The 21,146-nt window shown below is 40.8% G+C and overlaps 1 protein-coding gene across 7 annotated transcripts in view; it reads left to right on the top strand.

Annotated features, from left to right (window-relative positions):
* Nucleotides 1–21,146, top strand: part of RBMS3 (RNA binding motif single stranded interacting protein 3) — an 841,063-nt gene that overhangs the window by 151,454 nt on the left and 668,463 nt on the right. For 5 of the 7 annotated variants that reach the window (XM_055414770.2, XM_055414766.2, XM_055414760.2 and 2 more), the window contains exon 2: nucleotides 16,385–16,557. In XM_055414770.2, the coding sequence (XP_055270745.1) occupies nucleotides 16,385–16,557 (173 nt within the window). The remainder of the gene's footprint in view (nucleotides 1–16,384; nucleotides 16,558–21,146) is intronic. The other 2 variants (XM_055414762.2, XM_055414768.2) reach the window with 1 other exon arrangement.

The raw sequence follows: 21,146 nt of genomic DNA, 5'->3' as shown, positions 1-21,146 counted from the left end.
GACTCCTCAGATTGTAGCCTATCAGTCTCCCCTGTCCTTAGAATTTTCCAGGCAAGAATACTGGAGTGGGTTGTCGTTTACTCCTCCAGGGGATTTTCCCAACCCAGGGATTGAACCTGTGTCTCTTGGGTCTCCTGCATTAGTAGGCAGAATCTTTACCCATGAACCACCTGGGAAACCCAATATATAAGATGTGTTCTAATTCACAGGAAGGCCACCCATTGAAATAAAAATTTGTATAATGAACAAATTTGAAATGTCAGTGATCATCTTTCTGAATTTTCCCAGTTCCTCTGTCTTTTACGAAAAAGAATCTGTAAGATTAGATAGAGATAGGACATGAGGATATTGACTGGTCAGTAAAATAATGTGTCAGCGATAAGCCTAATTTTCATTCCATTCGTAACAAGCTTTATCTTTATTTGACCTCAGGATACTTACGAAAAGCAGCTCAAAGTAGATGGCACACGTGGAGTCACCCTCATTTTCAGTCTTCTAATTACAAGGAAGCAAATGCAAAGCATGCATCTTCTTGTCTTTACCTCTGTGCTCAAACAAGATGGTAGTAAGTGTGCACAGTGGGAACTGGCGGCCAAGATGAGAGGTGTGACTGGCTGTCTTTCTCAAATTGCTAACGAAGGACACGAACTGGCCTTGCCAGATGCCTTGGCACCGATCAAAATTAATGATTAGTGGAATCCAAGTAAATGAAAGGAAGCCTGTTTTTGCACATAGCACAGCCAGTCACTCAGGGTGAGTGGCCAGTCAGCAATGTCGAATACTGTACTAAGTCACCCCTTGGTACCCAGCGGGATGGGTTCCAGGGCCCCCTACAGATACCAGAATCCACAGATTCTAAAGTTCCTTGGATGGTGTGGAAGTGGTGTGGTGCACAGCCCTCCTCTGCGTCTGTGGGCTCTGCAGCCTGGGACATGGAAAGCAGGCTGCGCCTCAGACAGTGCGTCTTGGCCAGTGGTGGATGTGTTAGGGGCTCATTCTTCCGTTTTCCTAAACTGGGGGTCTTTAAGCATTAAGCAGGGGTTCTGTCACTGTGATGTAATCTACACTTTGGGCATCTTTACTTTCCACTGTTGAAATCAAAACCCAGCACCAGTGCATGTTGACTTTCCCTGGTTAAAAAATATCCCTTTGCCAAAACTTGTCTTAAATGTGGGCATAAGTCATTTGGCTAAAAGTCACCACAGTGGGAGAGAAAATTCCATGTGCTTAAGTAACTTCTCTCATTTTATTTTACTTCTATTATTATGAAAGTAATTTTCTCTTATTTCTATAAACCACTAGAAAAAGCAATCAAATTAATTCATTTATTGTCTTTGAGAACTCTGGTTATAAAATTGACCATTTCATAGTTCTATTCATTCCAATACTTAAAATGATCACCTGAGTAGTAAAAGAGTTTTTTTTTAATTTATTATGAGAAGTGTAATTTACAATAAAAGAAACAGATGTCCTCATAAGAATTAGCATCGGTACTCTTTCCTCTTATACTCTGATAGATATAAACATAGACCACATTCTGGTATATATCAACTTTCCTATCTTTTATTTACTTTCTGTCCTGCAATTACATATGTTCAGAACTCTATGTTAACTTTACCTCCCTGAAATGTTTCTCTATTATTTTTTTCTTTTTAACACTTGAAGAGTGATTGTCACTAGATATATCTTATCTTTTAAAATATCTTCTCATAATAATATTTAGTTTTATATAATATTATTGCATTTACATGGTGAATTCTCCTGTTCTGTGCTACATATGTAGCACAGATATAATTTATACTGATTATCTAAGAATTAGAACCCTTTGGTCTTTCTTTGGTGTAATATAAGTTTTCTCTAAATAGGCCCCCTCTTCAAGTCGAAATTCTAGACAGAAATTTTAAAGCTAGTCACTTCAGGAATTCTTTGTATACAAAGAAATAGCTTATTTGCAAAACTCTGAGGAGCTGTAATTCTGTTTTATAAATGTGAACAAATTGTTTATGCATTACCTGCCAAAGTTTTGGGTTCTCTGTGATGTTGGTTATAAGCAGAAGTGGTGTTGTGACGCATATGTGTTTTATCTTATGTATATAAGTTAATATGTAAAGCTGGCTTATTAAAATGTTTAACTCCACAAACTGATGATGAGACCCATTTACTGAATTAAGGCATACTTGGGAATTACAGATACTGTGATTTCAATGAGGCGCATTTCCACTGCTGCTGTAGTGCTGTGCCTTTTCCTTTGGTGATGGATGTTGTCTTAGTTTGATGTTGTGACATTTGGTTGTCTCTCTTTTGGTGCTGCATAAAATGTAGTCAAATTTAATGGAATTAACAATCTGCCCTTAAAGAACAGAAATGGGTCCTGAATGACCATCAAGAAGTAATGACTTAAAAATACTTACTTTTCTTACTTTTCAAAGAGTTCTCTGTCAGCTAAGGAGAGGCAGATTCTCTTTGAGTCCATCATTCTCTGAGGAAGTCCTATGTTTCTGTCCCGTTACATCATTAGATCATGGAGGTTCGCTAAACGTGTCTGCCCACGCTGCCCACACACCCTCCTAGGCTGTCCTCTGGTCCTCGGTGCTGAGACTAAACCAGTGTCCTCCCAGGATATTCCCAGCCCCTTGATTACATGCACAGAAGCCCCCTTCTTTGTTTATGTCTTCTAGGATGTCGGGCATTTTGTCTGTGGTCACATCTGTTTGTGACGCAGTGGGGTCCTGGCTTTGGCTAGAACTACTTGTGAGAGCTGGTGACTAAGTTCTCAGAAATCTTGCCGGCCAGTTGTTGAACTGTCAGTAGGTGAAAGTAAGGCAAATAGAATAACGCATGTGAACAAAATCAGAAAAGCTACACACTGGGGCTTCTTAAAACTGTTTTTTCCTTAAGAATATCGGCATAGTACAAAATTGGAGTCAGTTTATGTTTTGATCCCCACTCCAGCACATTTACCTTCTACTGAATAGGTCAAGAATTGTGGCTTCTTTTGGAGAAGCGAAGCAATGGTTACTCTTCAAAAACTCTTCAGTGACCCTTTAGAAAAAGGCTTTTATCTCTGCCAGGTTACACAGTGTTCTTCAAACTGAAGCAAAACAAAACAAAATCATTCTCTGGAATATTGGAGATGTGTAGTAAGTACTTTGGAATGTATAAATGTATGATGACCCCATTTGTATACAATAAGCTATTTGCTCCAGTTACCCTAGGGCACATATCATAGTTGTTCGAAATTAAGGAGATAATTAAATGGAAATAAGCAGTTTAAGCAATTGTTTACCCACACAGTCTTCTTGCAGGGCAACAATTTTTTAAATCCTAATTATTTTTAGTGTTAGATGCTATGAAATTGGTATAGTTTATTTTGTGTATATAAAATTCCTTGTAAGAGGCTGAACATTTATTAGTTAGTGTGTTATTTAAACCCACACGGTTTTTTTCCCCACTGGCAATGAGATAGATCTTATTTTAATGAGCACTTTCACAATTTGTAGATATTTTCTCACAATTTGTATATTCCAAGAACAACTTCCCTTGTGAAAGTTTATCTTAAAAAAATTCCTTTGAGGGTTGTGTCATCAGTTTATCTGAAGGCAGTTATTATCGGTAGCTGAAATAGTACTAACTGAACTTGGTGTCTCATTGAAGAATGACACTTCTTGGTTTCTCACTGAGAGACTTTCAGTTTGGCCAGCATCCGTGGACTTTTTACTTTGCATTGGAAGATTTTATTTTTTTATTTTATTTTATTTTTTGGTAATTAATTTATTTTTTATTGGAGGCAAATAATTTTACAATATTATATTGGTTGGTTTTGCCATACATTGACATGAATTCACCCCGGGTTTACATAAGTTCCCCCACCTGAATCCCCCTCCCACCTCCCTCCTCCCTTTATCCTCCCTCTGGGTCATCCCCGCATGCCAGCCCCAAGCATCCTATAACATGCATTGACCCTGAACTAGTGATTCGTTTCACATATGACAACATACGTGTTTCAATGCCATTCTCCCAAATCATCCCACCCTCACCCTCTCCCACAGAGTCCCAAAGACTGTTCTATACATCTGTGTCTCTTTTGCTGTCTCGCATACAGGGTTATCATTTGCATCTTTCTAAATTCCATATATATGCGTTAGTATACTGTATTGGTGTTTTTCTTTCTGGCTTACTTCACTCTGTATAATAGGCTCCAGTTTCATCCACCTCATTAGAACTGATTCAAATGTATTCTTTTTAATGGCTGAATAATACTTCATTGTGTATATGTACCAAAGCTTTCTTATCCATTCGTCTGCAGATGGACATCTAGGTTGCTTCCATGTCCTGGCTATTATAAACAGTGCTGCAATGAACATTGGAGTACATGTGTCTCTTTCAATTCTGGTTTCCTCGGTGTGTATGCCCAGGAGTGCAATTGCTGGATCATATGGCAGTTCTATTTCCAGTTTTTTGAGGAATCTCCACACTGTTCTCCATAGTGGCTGTACTAGTTTGCATTCCCACCAACAGTGTAAGAGGGTTCCTTTCTCTCCACATCCTCTCCAGCATTTATTGCATGTAGACAGCTCCTGCAGCTCAATTCCAGAAAAATAAATGACCCAATCAAAAAATGGGCCAAAGAACTAAACAGACATTTCTCCAAAGAAGACATAAAGATGGCTAACAAACACATGAAAAAATGCTTAACATCCCTCATAATCAGAGAGATGCAAATCAAAACCACAATGAGATACCATTTCACACCAGTCAGAATGGCTGCTATCCAAAAGTCTACATGCATTGGAAGATTTTAAATCAGGCAAACCCAAGCTCACTAGACCGTTCAAGAGAGCACCCAGTATAGACGATGACTGCTCATGACAACAGCGCATTGAGTGAAAGTGCTACAGGATTGATGTAAAAATACTAGCTAGCCCCTGAGAGGGTTTACTATGTTCTGAGTTTTATTCTTAGTACTTTCCACATAATCACTCATTTCACCTGTTTAACAGTCTTCTAAGGTAGTTATTATCCCCAGTTTTACAGATGAAGAGACTGAAGCGAAAGCAGTTAGGTGATTTTCCCAAGGTCATCCGGACAATGAGGGGTACAACAGGAATGAAACCTGGGAGGTGCGGTCCAAGACCTAGGGGCTTGGTGGCTGTGTGTGACAGTGACATTTCCTCCTTCATCTTTGGAGAGTCTCCCAGTCAAGGGCAGATACCCTCTGTTTGCCAGTCTCCGAAGTTTTCATCACTTATTTGAAAAGGGCAAGAGTAATTTGGAAAAAGAAAAGCAGTCCTGTCTTATGATTCAGAATAGTTCTTTCTCTTGGTCGTGGAGAATACCTCTGCACAAAAAATCTCCAGTAATCACACAACAAAGAAGATGCATCAACTATTGGATTTGGTTTTGGAAATTCTCTAAGGCACAAGGTGGATTGACCGAAAATTCACTGTGGAAAGTAATCCTTGTAGAGGTTTATGGTGATGAGAAATAGAAGTTTGAGTGTGTAATATCTCATAGATTTCTGGTTGAAAAATTACAATAAATGGGATAATGATGTAAATGTCTAATATTCATTTTTATTATCAGGTCATTTTTTTCTTGAACTTGAGCATTCATTTATTCTCATACTTACCATCTCACGGCCCCAAATGCTATAAATATTGAAATTATATTCATAGCAAATTATCTGCAAGTGTTTCTTCCAATTTTTATAACGTAGCAATTACTTTGCAGGTATTAATTGCTGTCACATTTTTGATCTGTACTCTAGCTTTGTCTTCTTGAGGAAATTATTGTGTTTTATAGTCTAAATTTGTTAGATTTAGGACTTTCAAAGTGTAGGTTCTGTTCACATTTAATTTTGCTTCATCAATAAAACATGAATGAATTGGCTAATAAAACAAGACAATTATTTTATGTCATGGAGTATAAGTTTTTGTTTATGAATTTGCTGAATTGCCTCAGTAGTTCACTGTACGAAAGCATTCTCACTTTTCATCTTGGTCCAGTCTACAGACAAATAAAATCGGTCGGATAGCAGACATCATGGGGTAGGGGCGCTGTTTTGTGGGGGATATGAACATAAAGTAAATGATGTCATATTGAAAATGCAAAATTTCCTTTGCAGACATGAAGCTTGACTGCCAAAACCAGAGACCTTTATTCTGTACCAGCAGTTTCCCTCAATTGCTCTCTTGTCTCTCTTGTCTTGGTATTTAGCAGTTTTGCAATACAGATGACACTTCATTTTTATTAGTTAAAAGTAGATAAAATACATCTTGTCCTTCCTACAGATTATATTTGACTTCCTGGAAATTTCTTTTAATGATGTCCACTATTAGGTCAGGGGAGGGATTAGTTGAAAGAGAGATTTTATATGCCAAAATCTAGACCCAATCATGACGGAGAAAAAACTGAAATGTGGTCTGTACTGAAAAGAGATCAATGACTCTTTTAAAAGTATGAGGAGCAACATAGAATCTGTGGCCTTTATTTCGCTCGGAGCGTTGTGGGAGTCAGAGCCTTGGAATTTCAAGGATGATCTCCACCAGCATGTGCAGAACTTCCTGCCCTGACAGTGATGGGCTGCGCCTGCCTTTTTGACATACGCTTAGTACCAGTGGCTCTGACCATTGGATGTGTGGGTAGAATGATGGAGAAACTGATTTTTTTCTTTCATTTTATTTGAATTATCTTTCCGTTTAAATAGCTACATGTGACTAGTGGCTGCTGTCTGGACGACACATATCTGGAATGAGCTGGATGAACACTGCCCAGCTTCAGGTCCTGGACCTGCTGCAGAGTAACTGCACAGCCTTGGAAAGCCCTGTTATCTCACAAGCCTCAGTATTCCCAGCTCCAATGTGAGCATAATAATAGGATCTACCTCTAAGAAATCTGTGTGCTTGTATGCTCACTCACTCAGTCATGTCCAATTCTTTTGTGACCCCATGGACTGTAACTCCCAGGCTCCTCTGTCCATGGTATTCTCCAGGCAAGAATATTGGAGTGGGTTGCCATTTCCTCCTCTAGGGTCTCTTCCGGGCCAGGGTTCGATTCGATGTATCCTGTACCTCCTGCATTGAAAGGTGGATTCATTTACCACTAAGCCACCTGGGAAAGCCCCCCTAAAAGTTCTTACGTGGTTCAGTAAAACACTGAATGTAAAGCTCTTTGAGCTGTGCCTGGCATATAATACACAGTCAGTGAACATTAGCCTTTGCTATTCTCGTTTCTTATTTTATGACCTTTTGTAGATTTTAAGAATGTAGAAAATGAAAACGAGAGAGAAATTAAATAGGTCTAAAGCAATAAGCAAAAAAAACTCTATGACATGGGATGGAATTTTAGGTTTTACTGGAGGAATATGTGAGATGTAGAGAAGGTAATTATAGGATGACTGTATATTACAATTTGCTTTGGATGGTTTCAGTTTATACATTGTGACCTAGTTTAATCCTAAGATCTCATTCTTTTATTCTCAAAACTGTCCCTAATTAAAAAAAAAAATTTTAAGTGTCCCGAAGGTGTTTGTAAGATATATTTTAGAGCCACCCTAGAATAAGATATGGGAATGCAGCCCAGTTATTCCAGGTGAAGGGAAGAAGACAAAATAAGGCAGAGATACACATGTGACTATGGCATAGCATGACTGGTCCCTGAAAGTAGGAAATAGAAGGAAATAGAATCAGGAGTGGGCTGCAGGGACTTTATGGAGGTGGGATGGGAGCTTGGACAAGGAAAGGAGATAGGACTTACATGATATTTGGTGATTATTGCATTGCTCTCAATTCATCACAGATCTACTTTCAGAAAAACTAAACCCCAATTTAATTGGCCAAAACCATTTTGATGTGTCAGAAAAGCCTTATGCCATTTGATGTTCTTGATTGGCCTTCTGTAATCGGCAACAATTTGTGTCAGACACCATTTGAAACAAAATGCTTTCTTGTTATTACTGATTAGCTGCCAGTCACCCGATCAGTAATGTGATTGGTTAATATGGAAGTTAGTCATTTCATGGAAAAATGGCTTGTTTTGTTTCATGACGGAAACTTTGAACGTGTTGATTGAGTTGCAGTAAAGAACTAGGTCAGCATGTTTTATAGCAGGTGTTCAAGCTATGTCTGTTGGTCTCTATTTTATTTAGAACGGCATGCATGAGAATGCTAGAAAATAAATTCTTGGCAGTATCGCCAATTGTGATTTCAGGGAAACAGGGTATATTAAGTGTGAGACATAGAATATAAAAATGAAGGAAAATGTCAAAATTAGAGATTATCGAGGAAAAACTAAAAATTTAAGTAAACATATAAGGCACAAGAGCAAGTCCCTTCCCTCCTCTGTCTCTAATTTCTTTCTGAATTGAGGAACTGGCCACTGTCACTCCCAAAATTCTCCATCAGCAGCTGATAAGGACCTGTTTTAGATTTTCATTCTTTTCCCAGTGATTCTAGCCCATCATGAAAGCAGAGGTTTGAGTTTATCGCCGAAGTATTCCCCAGAGAGTATAGAGGTACCATACAGGGATTAGTCACTCTCAGCATTTCCAGGGAATTCTAATTATTACTGATAAATGTGTAACTTATGGACATTGTAATCTCTACCTGAGGAACCAATCATGGCTCAACTTTTGCAGGAGGAACCAACCATTATCAGTATTGGAATCATGAGCTGTCTGGGTTATTTTCAAAATGAAGACTTGAAGTGTGTCGTAATTGTGTTTCTTTTTCCTTGAAAAGATCAAGAGTTGGCCACATTAAAAGAGGGGTTGGGGCAGAGACCAGATGCTATTGGCATTTGGAGAGCTGAGCAATCTTTATAAATGGCTGTTCCGTTGTTCATAGCAGTTACTCATCTCTAGTTTGTAAATTTATTAATGAAACTCATTTATAGCTGCTTGAAGTGAACAGTTACTACTTTGCTTGTGTTTCCAAGTACCATGAATTTTAAAATGTCACTTAATATTGAACCCTCTGAATGGAGTTCGATGACTTCAGACTGTTTATAAATAGCACAGAGCAATCTTCTATGATGCAATCTGTGGGAGTGTTCACACATTACTAATATTTAGAGCAAAAGTGAATCTCATCCGAACAGAATTTTAATCAAACCTCGGTGAAAAGTGGAAGTGTTAGTTGCTCAGTCATGTCCGACTCTTTGTGACCCTGTGGACTATAGACTGCCAGGCTCTTCTGTCCTTGGAATTCTCCAGGCAAGAATACTGGAGTGGGTAGCCAGTAGTGTTTAGCAAATACCTTGAAATTAATCATCTGTTCTAACCACAGTGATTATTCCATCTGCTTAGTGTTGTTTGTTCCTTGATAAAAAGTGGCAAACCCCAGTTCTAAAGACATAGTTTCATCTGATGGCCATGCTTAAAAAAAGATTAACTCTTGAGCTCCCCCTTAAAGGTCAGTTACTCCAACCTGGGGGCTTCCCTGGTGGCTTAGTGATAAAGAAGCTGCTGACAATGCAGGAGACTTGGGTTTGATCTTTAGGTCAGGAAGATCCCCTGGAGAAGGAAATGGCAACCCACTCCAGTACCCTTGCCTGGGAAATCCATGGACAGAGGAGGCTGGCGGGCTACTGTCCTTAGGGTTTGGGAAGAGTCAGATGCGACTTAGTGACTAAGCAGCTACTCCAACTGGGACTGAGAGATTCCTGTTCATTCTAAGGATCTGCCCCATGATGATAATGTAAATGATAAAAACAAAAAAATTATTTAGTGTTAAATCTGTGCTAGACACTGGGCTAAATGTTTTATATTTAATTTATATGTATTAGGGCTTCAAAGCCTCACAACTGTCCTATGCAGTCATATGAACATAATCCATCTTTTGCTTGAGACCAGGGGCTTAAGTGCCTAGTTGGTGGTGGCATGGATTCTCAGCAGCCAGTTTAGAGCTCCTAAGCAGTCTGGTACTATTGCTGACAGCAGTCATTACTTAGGCCAGTAGACAGAATGTACACATGAATGCCTTCTGTGGGGACTTTCATCCTTTAGTGCTCATTTCCATAGCTGAGCTCTGGTTGCGGAAAGAGAAGAGAGGCAGGTTTTCTCCAAACTCTATTATAAAAGGCATAATTGAAGTGATTGTTTTCTACAGTCATAGTCTTCAGAAGGGAGAGACAATTGCCTCACAGAAAATTGCAAAGCCATCCTATAGGTGGTTCATGAAACTCTGGCCACAGTCGCATAGCTTGCCTTAGATATTAATTTAGCTGTGTTTCTTATTGCTTGCATGGACAGTATTCTTCTTCACCCTCATTTGAGGCTCTCATAAGCACTGTAGCACGTGCCATGATTCCTGTCACGTCCACTGTCTCATGGAGTGTTGATACCAGAGGACAGGTCTGCAGAAATGAGGTTACGTGGAAATTACCCTGCCTGGGGGAGGACTGCAACAGCCTGCCTCAGCAGCAGCAGCCACTGCGCGATGGATTGCATGTGTACGTGCAGGCTAAATAATGTATGATTCAAGACAGGAATGTGGTCTGTATTCATTTTTGGAGAGTAAAAGACTTGGCATGTCAGTCCCACAGGAGACTTTATCCAGGGCTTTACCCTTGAGTGGATAAAAGAGTACAAATTCTCTTGCACTGGAGATGAATGAAAACAAATTGGGGAGACCATCCGCAGAGCAGACTGCTGCACGATGGAGTCCAAGGCTACCCCAAACCACCAGACCAACTGCTTCAGGATCCTGCCAGCAGCCAGACGCTGCAAAGAGAATTGACTGAAGTTTGGCATCGAGACCCCATGATTCCCAGCCAAGGAGAATTGCACGCAGAAAATATTTAAAATTCTCTTTGTAAAAGAGTTATGTTTTCAATCAAAGGGAGAAGTAGGTTTCAGTTTCAGACCACGTCTGCTGAGACGTAAATGTGGCAGTGTTAGTAGCAAAGGGTGGAGGTGTGGGGAGGTAACCAGTGTATGCACTGCAGGGCAAGAAGCTGAATTTTGGTGAGACGAGAGGGTGTTCAATGAGTAGTTTTAGGCCATTGAGTTATTGTCATTATTCCACAATGGGGACTTTACTGGTCTTGCTAGGAGAGAGGATGGATCTGTATGAAGCAGTGGTTCTCAACCAGGGGTGATGTCATAGCTCCAGGGCACCTTCGACAATATCTGGGGACATTTTTGGTTGCCACAACTTGGGGGGAGGATAGCACAGCTGGCCTCTAGTGGTAGAAGATGGGGATACAGTTAAATATCCTGCAATGCACAGGACAGCCCCTCACAACAGAGAACTATCCTGTCCAAAATGTCAGGAGGGTCAGGGAGGGGACCCTGGTTAAAAATGACCTGGTTAAGATCTGTGCATTACAGCGCCACCTTCAGCAAGGCACCCATCCAATATTGCGTGACTTCATGTAAAAGATGGTTTTTAACAATTTGCTTTACTCTATCGGTATGTAAATGTTTATTTGAGGTACCAAGTGCTTTCTGTCCAAGCAAACAGGAAAACAAGCAAACAAACAAAAACACAACTGACATCCTTCTCCAATTTATCTCCAAAATATCTAGCTAAGGGCTGAAACCACAGATGGGCCGCCCTCCAAGCCACACATTCTCCAAGATTGTAGGAGGACCTGGTTGATTCACTTTTCAAACTTGAAAAATGAGGCATATTAACAAAGCACACTAAATGAATCAGCTGCTTGGGATGATCTACAAGCCAGTTCATTTTCCTGTTATTAAATAACAAAGCATGAATCTTGACAAATGAACCCTCTCGTTTGACATTATTTGAAAAACTCAGAACACGCTTGCTTCTGATGGTCACTTCCCCTTTGAAATTAAATTTAAGGTGAACTTCATTTAAATTCTGATGGGGGGAGAGGGCTTGTGGACCTTCCTTTGATTGTTTACTGTTTATCATCATTGGTCTTTCCATCTGCCTTTGTCCTCGGACAGGCCAGAGCTCCCGGCAGGACGCCATCCTGCAGAGTTCTCTGCAAGGAGGGATTTTGTGTTTCTTGGTGCCCCTACCATGAAGAGGCAAGGTTCTGAGGAGCATCCTGGGGAGATGTGTGGCTTCTGCAGTCAGGCCCCCGAGGATGAAACTGGGGCCCAGCTGTGCGACCTTGAGCAGGTCACTGGTCCTTTCTGTGCCTCAGTTTTCTCATCTGTAAACCGTGAAGGAAATGGTTTGCCTCCTTGGACTGTTCTGAAGATAACATATAGCACGCTTGGCAAGCAGATGGCAAATGGTACCTATAATTATTAGAGTCATTAAGAATAGCATCTTCCAAAATGAATGCTAGGTAATTTTATTTAACTTCCTAAAGAGGACACTGGTGCCGATCAACTGATTTTAGCAGTGCTGACATGTGGTTAAGGGGGCTTTTGCCCTCATGTTAGAATCCCTAACAGACCCTTCCAGCAATGCCACCATGAACAAAAAAAACGTCTAAGAAAGACTTACTTCCCAGGCACATGCAGCTTCATGCCAAGCTCTCCGTGCCCCTCCTCAGTGGAGTGCTATCTGAAGCCCCTCTGCTGAAAGTGTGCTGTTGCTATCAGTTCTAACAGGCTGACGCTGCAAATTCACAGCAGTGCCTTGCCCTGGTACAGCTCAGTGTAACAATGTTCTGTATCCCCAGACTGCACGTCCTCACCCTTCCTAAAGAGGATCTATAAAGTCTGACTTTGAGGTGGCAAAGCCAATTTTATCTGAAGGAAATAATTTTTGTTTCTTAACATTTTAAACTCTCTTACTGCCTCAAAATGATTTAAATGTTGATCAATGATAAAATTGCAAATCCATCTAAAAAAGAATTGGAAATGGAATCAGAACCACTTTTAATCAACAAAGTGGCTTCTCTGACCCATTGACCCCTAAAGGTTATTGACGCTCCTTTTTTTCCTTTTTTTAAAGAGGCTGTAGTTCAGTCATTTGTCCTTGGTAGCCAGAGTATGCAAAATCGCTTTTGCTTTTCACAAATTAATTCATTTAAGCCTGTGCATTTGTCAGACATTCTGGGAAACTTCTGCCAACATTTCGTTGATTAAAGGATATGTATTTTGAAAATGAGTACAGAGGAAGGAATTTATAATATTTTAAACAAAAGCGATTTATAATGTAGGGTGCTACCTGAATCGTTCAGTGTATCAATGGATAAATGAAAATATCAAGGATTAGCAAGAGTGTTGGCACTGGGTCTTAAAAAACTGTGCGATTGTTGATTCAATAAGACTGAGAAAGCCTACATCTTTCAGTAGAATTTCTAGAACTTACAAACAAGAATAGGACATAGAAAACCACAGATGTATAGAACAGTCTTTGGGACTCTGTGGGAGAGGGTGAGGGTGGGATGATTTGGGAGAATGGCATTGAAACATGTATATTATCATATGTGAAATGAATCACCAGTTCAGGATCAATGCATGATACAGGATGCTCGGGGCTGGTGTGAGGGATGACCCAGAGGGAGGATAAGGAGAGGAGGGAGGTGGGAGCGGGGTTCAGAAAGGGGAACTCATGTACACCCGGGGCGGATTCATGTCAATGTATGGCAAAACCAACCAATATAATATTGTAAAATAATTAGCCTCCAATAAAAAAAAAAAGAAAAAGAAAACCACTCTTCATTGTATGTATTTTTCAAAAGGTTTTTGGAAATACATCTCTCTCTACAAGAATCTGGTGCTTCTACTTCCATTTCTAAATTATATATGTCTCATTTCCATGCATACAAGTTCTCTCTCCTTATTCCCACTTTGATTCATTTTTGACCATTTTGTTTTAATTTTTCCCAGTGAATACAGTGTGCCCTTTGGAGGGCACATTAATGGTTTTAAGCACCATGCAATCTACTAAATGATGTCTAGTTATGAAGATGCTCGCAAAGACCCCTGGGGCGAAAAAAGAATTAAGTCAACACAGATTGATCACCCTATAGTTGGTGCATTCTTATTTGATCAGTCAGGGACTCACGTGGTCTGAACCGGTCCATCTGATCTGTGATACATAAAGCTGGAGACATTTTTCTGGCTCCCTGGTGGTTTTAAAGGTTCTGCAATGGGAAAAGTGCTTTAAACAAAGCCTCATTTTAAAGGAAGCCTGAGTACAGAATGGAATTCAAAGAATGTGGAGAGAGGGGAGGTGAAAGTGGTAAGAAACAGCCTGAAAAAAACTGGGAAGTTTGAGAGACTAGCGCACAGGAGGGAAATCAGAAATAAATCCCCTCTGTCTGGTTGTGAGATACACTGACCAGAACGCAGCTTCAGCAAGGCCATGTTAAACACCTACTGAGTGCAGGGCTTGTAAACGGGGAGAGCTTACGTGTTCCCGGGTGTTCGAGGCAGGAAGTAGAATTTGTAGGTCAAGAAGGAATTTTTTTTTAATGTCAGCCAGGAAACTTTATTCAGCTTTATGCAGATATGACATTCCAAAAGACAATGAATAGTTGTTATTTTATTCAAATATTGAGAACAGAAAGCATTCTCCCATTTCATTCACTTTCAAATTCTATGTTAAGCATGTTGCTCTTAGATTAAGTCATACTGAAGAAGTGGTTGAATGCAGCTAACACCAAGGCTTCCAGCATGGAGACTGCAAGAATGCAGAGAGGCAGAAAGCAATGTGTCTTTGCAATAGATCACTGTGCAGGGAACGGAGAGCAAAGACCCAAGGGAATCAGCTATAGCCTTACTTTCCATATCCAAGAGGCTTTGTCTTAGAGCCAGTTGGGAATAGAGACTAAGGCACATCTGAAATCTTGGAGGGTGTAAAATGGATTATTATCGCAAGAAACAAGACCAGACAATGCCTCCTGTCTTTATGGGCCAAGTGCTGTGATCACTCAATTTTTATTGTGCGGGGTGTAGCTTGAGTGTTTAAGAAACCCCCACTGGCTGTTGGATAAGTACTCACTTCTCACCCCTGATAGAACAGCTGATGAGTATTCAGGTTAGATGTCTCCAACATGTCCCCACTGGAATCATGATGGATACATTCACTGTATATTTATATAGCATTCTAGATGATAGTTGAGAGAATCTAGGATAGATTTAAAGGTTAAGATCACTGGGACTTCCCAAGTGGTGCTAGTGGTAAAGAACCTGCCTGCCAATGCAGCAGATGTAAGAGACACGGGTTTGATCCGTGGGTTGGAAAGATCCCCTGGAGGAGGAAATGACAACCCACTCCAGTATTCTTGCCTGGAAATTCTGCCACAGAGGAGGCTGGCAGGTTACAGTCTATGGGGCTGCAAAGAGTTGGACATGATTGAGTGCACACACAAAAGACAGATATGACTCACAAATATCATGATTGTGATTATTATTATTCAATTTTTGATATTGCTAACATTTATTGTGCAATTAATGATGCCCAGGAACCAGTCTATTTGCATTATTCACTCACTGAGTTTTTGTAAAGACCCTATGACATAGGAGGTGGGCTAATTTTTTCCTCCTCATTTTCACGAGACTGTTGCATCTCAGAGAGGTTCAGGTACCATCCAAAGGTCACACTTTCAATAATGGACACATCAAGGACTCAAACCCAGTAGGTCAATGCATTTTCAGAACTTTTGAAGGTATGCCTGTTTGAAAAGGAAATAAAGAATAATAATGTCTGCTAATTCAGGCATATATAGGTATAAAGATCCTAACATTGTATTTTCCCAAGTCATTGAGGGTCATCTTATCGTTTCCATTTTGTCATAATAGTGTGACAAGTTAGACCAATGGTACTTTCCTGAGAAAGATTTCTCTGCCCTGGAGGATACTTGGCAGTGTGTGGACACACTTTTGACCCACAGCTGGGAAATGGCTACTACTAAAATCTGGTGGGTACAGGCCAAGGATGCCGCCACGTGCCTGCAGTGAACAGAATAGCCCCCACAAGAAAGAATTATCCTGTCAGTTTGTCAGTAGCGCCTAGGCTTAGACTTTGGATCAGAGTGACTCCAAGGAAAGAAAACAGTGACTCCAGTCTGCAAACAGAGTGTTCACCATGAAGGAGCAGATCTGGGAATGGGAGAACAAGATAAGATTCATTCTTTGTTTCATTCATAGCATCTCTATTTATGGAGTGATCACAGTGGAGAGGAATGGTGAGGAAAACAGTATGAGCAAGTTTCATTGGAGAAAAGGAGGGAAGGCAGAGTAGAGGCAAAAGCAGAGATGTCTTACTGTCAAAGGTGAGCTAGGGGCAGACCCCAGGTGCACCAGGAGGGAACCATGCTGGGCTGATCCAGAGGCAGAGCCAGAGGGCGGGAGAGAGCAAAGGATGTTCTCGGAAGTGCCCCGGAGCAGAGTGTGCATGTGTGGATTGGAGAGGCCGAGAAACTTGCATTGCTTTCGAGTTGCTCTGCTGGCCTGGGAATAGGTTGCTGGCTCTGTTTTTCCAGTAACAGCCTTTTCTGTTTCCAGCAGTCCTATGCACCAGCTCCCCACCCCATGGCTCCTCCCAGCCCCAGCACAAACAGCAGCAGCAACCACAGCAGCAGCAACAGCAGCGGGGAACAGTTGAGTAAAACCAACCTGTACATTCGAGGCCTCCCACCAGGCACCACTGACCAGGACCTAATCAAGCTGTGCCAACCGTAAGTGCCCCCGTTCTCTGCGCCATCCCACCTGCATCCGTGCCTGCCCCTCGGGGCTTACCCATGTGGTACCCCGTGAGAAAGACTCTGCCGCACAAATGGGACTCATATTTGAGATCTGAGTCTAGCTTATTTGGGGGAATGGAATTTGTTTGCTTTTTGCTTTGAAAGAGAAAGGTTTTGAGCAGAGGGAAATAGGGGTGCTGGCTGAGGTGTACATATTGGCTGGAAAGATGAGCAGTCATGAAGTTGGGATCTCACACCTGCGGCTGGTGGGATCTCACACCTGCGGCTGGTGGGATCTCACACATTGTGTTGGTGGGACTTCACATGTTGTGGTTGGTGGGTTCTCACACCTTGTGGCTAGAGGAACCATTGATGAATCTCATGAAAGAAACTGCTTTTATTTTTTCTTTTTTTTAAGTGAGGTATTAGTGATGGGAATCACAAAAACTCAGAAGTTGCAGATTTCAGGATGGTCACTTGCTAGTTGCAAAGCTTTTCTGGCCAGTTCTTGTTTGGTAAATATAAGTTCAGCTGGGACCAGGTAATTGGAAGATTAGAAGGCTAATCCTTTCGTATCCTTGAAAACATCTATTTCCAAGCCCACTAAATATATTTCTCACCAAGGCCAAGAACCGCAGTCACCAAGTAGTTTTGTATTTCCCAAGAAATATGGTAGCGATTAAATGCCCTTCCAAAATGTCTTCATTCATCTACTGCCTACCAACACTTACGTTATCAACTCTCTTATTTCTGTGCAAATCAATTAAACATATTGAAGCTTATCCTCCAAATAATATGAATAATGGATAATGAATTAAGAATTGTAGTCCTTAATTTTAGGTTGCTGATTATTTTCAGCGCAGCTATTTGTTATTTGATTGTGCCTTAGCTGGGTATTTTTAAATTAGGGAAACTATTACTCAGTTTTTCTTTTGCTCTTTTGCAATGCTTTTACAAGGTCGAGAGGATATTTATTTTGTAAATTTTCCAACTTCTAAAATATTGGAAGAGGAAAACAAGGCAGATAGTATTTATTTGCCTTTGTACTGGTTTTGAAGATTGGGAACAAATACAAAACAACAGGAAATGGCAGATTAGACAAAACAAAATACTTAACATAATCATACATAGTCAGTTGACAGGGCAGTATGTAGATTAGGGAAGGGCCTCCCCCACCCTGCTACTATCAATTGCCTTGATTTGTGAAAGAGGTAAGACAGAACATTGGAAAATAAATACTTATTTGAAAGCAGTTTTTTAAAAAAGAAAGATGCCAGGGCTAAGACATACAAATATGTTAGGTTTTGGTCAATAAAATGTTGAAGTTGGGAATTGGTTGGTAAATCACTCACCAGTTTTTTTATTCTTGCTACTGTTAGGAAAAACTAAACTATTTTGAAAAGTAAGGTCATTGAAGAGGTGAAAAATGATAGACTTTACATTAGAAGCTTCAGATGAAGAAGCTCCTGGAATGGATACTGATGTGAAGGAGTAGACTGGCTATTTGTTTGTGAATCTCATTCATAAAAACAGTGGTAGGTATTAAGGAAAGATTCTTTCCTACTGCTCTCTACCACTCAGAGAGCTTGTGGAAGCACAGATGTCTGGGCCCCTGAGATTGCAATTCACTGGTTCTGGGCTGGGGACTGAGAATGTGAATTTCAGCAGTTTCCCTCCTGTTATCATGAGGCTGCTGGTTTTCTGAGAATCGCTTCTTGGGGGAAAAAACAAACAAACAAACACACACAACCTAAAAGTTGAAAATTGTGTTTCATTTGGTGAACTTCCTGAGGACTCAAGGCTGAGTGAGTGACAGCCTCTCCGGTAGCTCTGACAGACTGCTCCAAAGAGACAAGAGAGAAGCCAGTTATATCCACAGAGCTTTTGCAGCAAAAACCCAGTAGTCAGAACATCAAAAGATTACTGTTAATTAAAGAAAACTAGACATCTCAAGTTAACAAATTTAGAGTTTTTCTGTGTACAGGAAAAATGCAAGAATCTGGGCTCCTGGAAATCACCCCTTGGACAGGCTTCTTTCCTCAGGGTCAGTATTCTGCTCTTCTCCATCCTGAATCCCTTCAGTGTACACAGTCAGGGAGGCTACAGCAGCTGATGGCTTGGCGTCCAAACAGTTACTGATTTGGCAGGCAATGCTTTTCATCCATGTCTCTCTACAATAATATAAAGACCACTGAGTATTCCTACAGCAAGAAGTCTCACTTAATACTTGAAGGCATTTCAGGTGGAACCCTGTGTATTAAAACCTGCTTGGCCACTTTGTGATCTTGTGGCAGATTGCTTACTGTCTTTGAGCCTCTGTCTCTTCTTATAAAAGAGTGCATTGAATATGAATATTTCTAGGTTCCCTGTCATACCAGTGGTGTGCTGCAGCTGCCTCTGAGTAGGGCACCTGAGCCAGTGGTTAAATATTCACAGATTCTGTACATGATTTGTTATAGTCTCAGTATCTGAAAATCAGCCATGATGGGAGTATTCATATCACAGGAATCATCAAGGCCTGTAAATGAGGACTCTTGAAAGTCTAGATATATAGTTTTTTTGAGAGCTGGTTTATGAACATACAGCATATAATGCTGTAGCATTCTCCTATGGAATTCTGTATCTATGTCCATTTCTGCAAAGAACACTGCCAGAAATGTATAAATGGGAAGTGTTGCCTAGGAGTCTGCATTGGCATTATTAACTCAGGAAGAGATGCAGTGGCACAAGAACATTATGTTTGAGGAACAAAAAAAGATTTTTTCATGTTTCTTCTGTGCATTTGAGAAACATAAAGAACCCTAAGGGCACCAAGGGTGATGGTTGCTTGTTCGTATTAATATTTTGCTGGCTAATAAGATCTGGCCTATACTATTGTTATTGTGAAAATGTTTGTGAGTTCTTTGGTTTACTAAAGTGGTCTGGACCTGGGGTTTATTGCTGAGATTTGCTTTCCTGGAGAATCTTAGAGAACTAACGTGACCAGGTAGGATGATGTGGAGGAATTAGACATGTGCTGAGAGTTTGGCATTTCACTTCTGGTTTGCCATCAGCTGACATGTGGCCCTAGGCAAGTGACTCGTTCCCCCTTACTTTTGGCTTTCCTCATACATAAAATGAGGGCTGTAGTCCATGGGGTCACAAAGAGTCAGACACTATTGAGCAACTAAGCACATGCACACAAATTTTATGCAGATTTTCTTCAGAATGTTTTTAGACATGTGAAACCCTTTAAAATGTTTTTTAGTTGTATTAGTTTCCTTTGGCTGCTGTAATAAATTACTACAAACTAGGTGACCTAACATATCAGAAATTTATTCTCTTATGGTTGTTGTGGCCATATGTCCAAAATCAAGGGCCATGCTCCCTCCAGAGGCTCTGGAGGAAAATCTTCCCTCGCCTCTTCCAGTTTTGGGTGGCCATTGGCATTCTTTGGGTTATGACCACATATCTCTCTGTCTGATCTGTCTTCACATTTCCTTCAGCTCTGTGTACTTAATCTCCCTATGCCTCTCTCATATAAGGACACTTTTGTTGTAATTTCAAGCACACTGAAATAATCCAGGACAACTTCATGTCACAAACCTAAACTTAGTTACGTCTGTAAGACCCTTTTTCCGAATAAGGTAACATTCAAAAGTTCTGATGATTGAAATATGGACATATCTTTTTGGAGGTGAACTTTAGCCCACTACAGTCTGCCTTCTGGATGCCCAAATTTATGTCTGTCCCGTGTGCAAAATATATTCATCCTACCCTAACATTTCCCAAAGTCTCAAACCTAAAGTTTAAACTCGCATCCAAACGTCATCAGTTCGACAGTCCCAAATCTCATCTAGATCATCTAAATCAGCAACAGGTGAAAACCCTGGGGCAAAATTCCTTTGCATCTATGAATCAGTGGAACAAGACATCAACAGGGCTCCTGCTTCCAAAATGCAGGGGTGGGACAGGCATATGATAATAGTTATAGACATTCCTGTTCGAAAAGGAAGAAAACAGAACAGATATAGAAAGGAGTTCCCCGTCCTGATGATTTTAAGAATTTGGCCAGGCAGAATTCCCTTCCCTAGTGGCTCAGATGGTAAATGTGGGAGACCAGGTTCAATCCCCGGGTTGGGAAGACCTCCTGGAGGAGGGCATGGCAACCCACTCAAGTGTTCTTGCCTGGAGAATCTCATGGACAGAGGAGCCCGGAGAGCTGCAGTCCATGGGGTGGCAAAGAGTTGGACACCACTGAGCAACAAAGCACAGCACATATATAAAATAATGAGTTTGTATGTGCTAAGCTTTTTAAATTTATTTTTTAACTTTTTTATTTTCTATTGGAGCATAGCCAGTTAACAATGTTTGATAGTTTCAGGAGCACAGCAGAGGGGCTCAGCCATAGACACACATTTATCCATTCTCTCCAAGCTCCCCTCCCCTCCAGGCTGCCACAGAACACTGAGCAGAGTTCCCTGTGCTATGTATCTGTGTGTACCTATACCAGTCCTTGTTGGTTGTCCATTTAAAATACAGCAACATGTACATGTCCATCCCAAACTCCCTAACTATCCCTTTCCCTCGTCCTTCCCCCTGGC

Source organism: Moschus berezovskii, chromosome 24, assembly GCF_049115385.1.
Source record: "Moschus berezovskii isolate FMDL1 chromosome 24, NW_MosBer_1.0, whole genome shotgun sequence".
Lineage (NCBI taxonomy): Eukaryota > Metazoa > Chordata > Mammalia > Artiodactyla > Moschidae > Moschus > Moschus berezovskii.
Note: the sequence above shows the minus strand (reverse complement) of the source record. Positions and strands in the feature narration are given on the sequence as shown.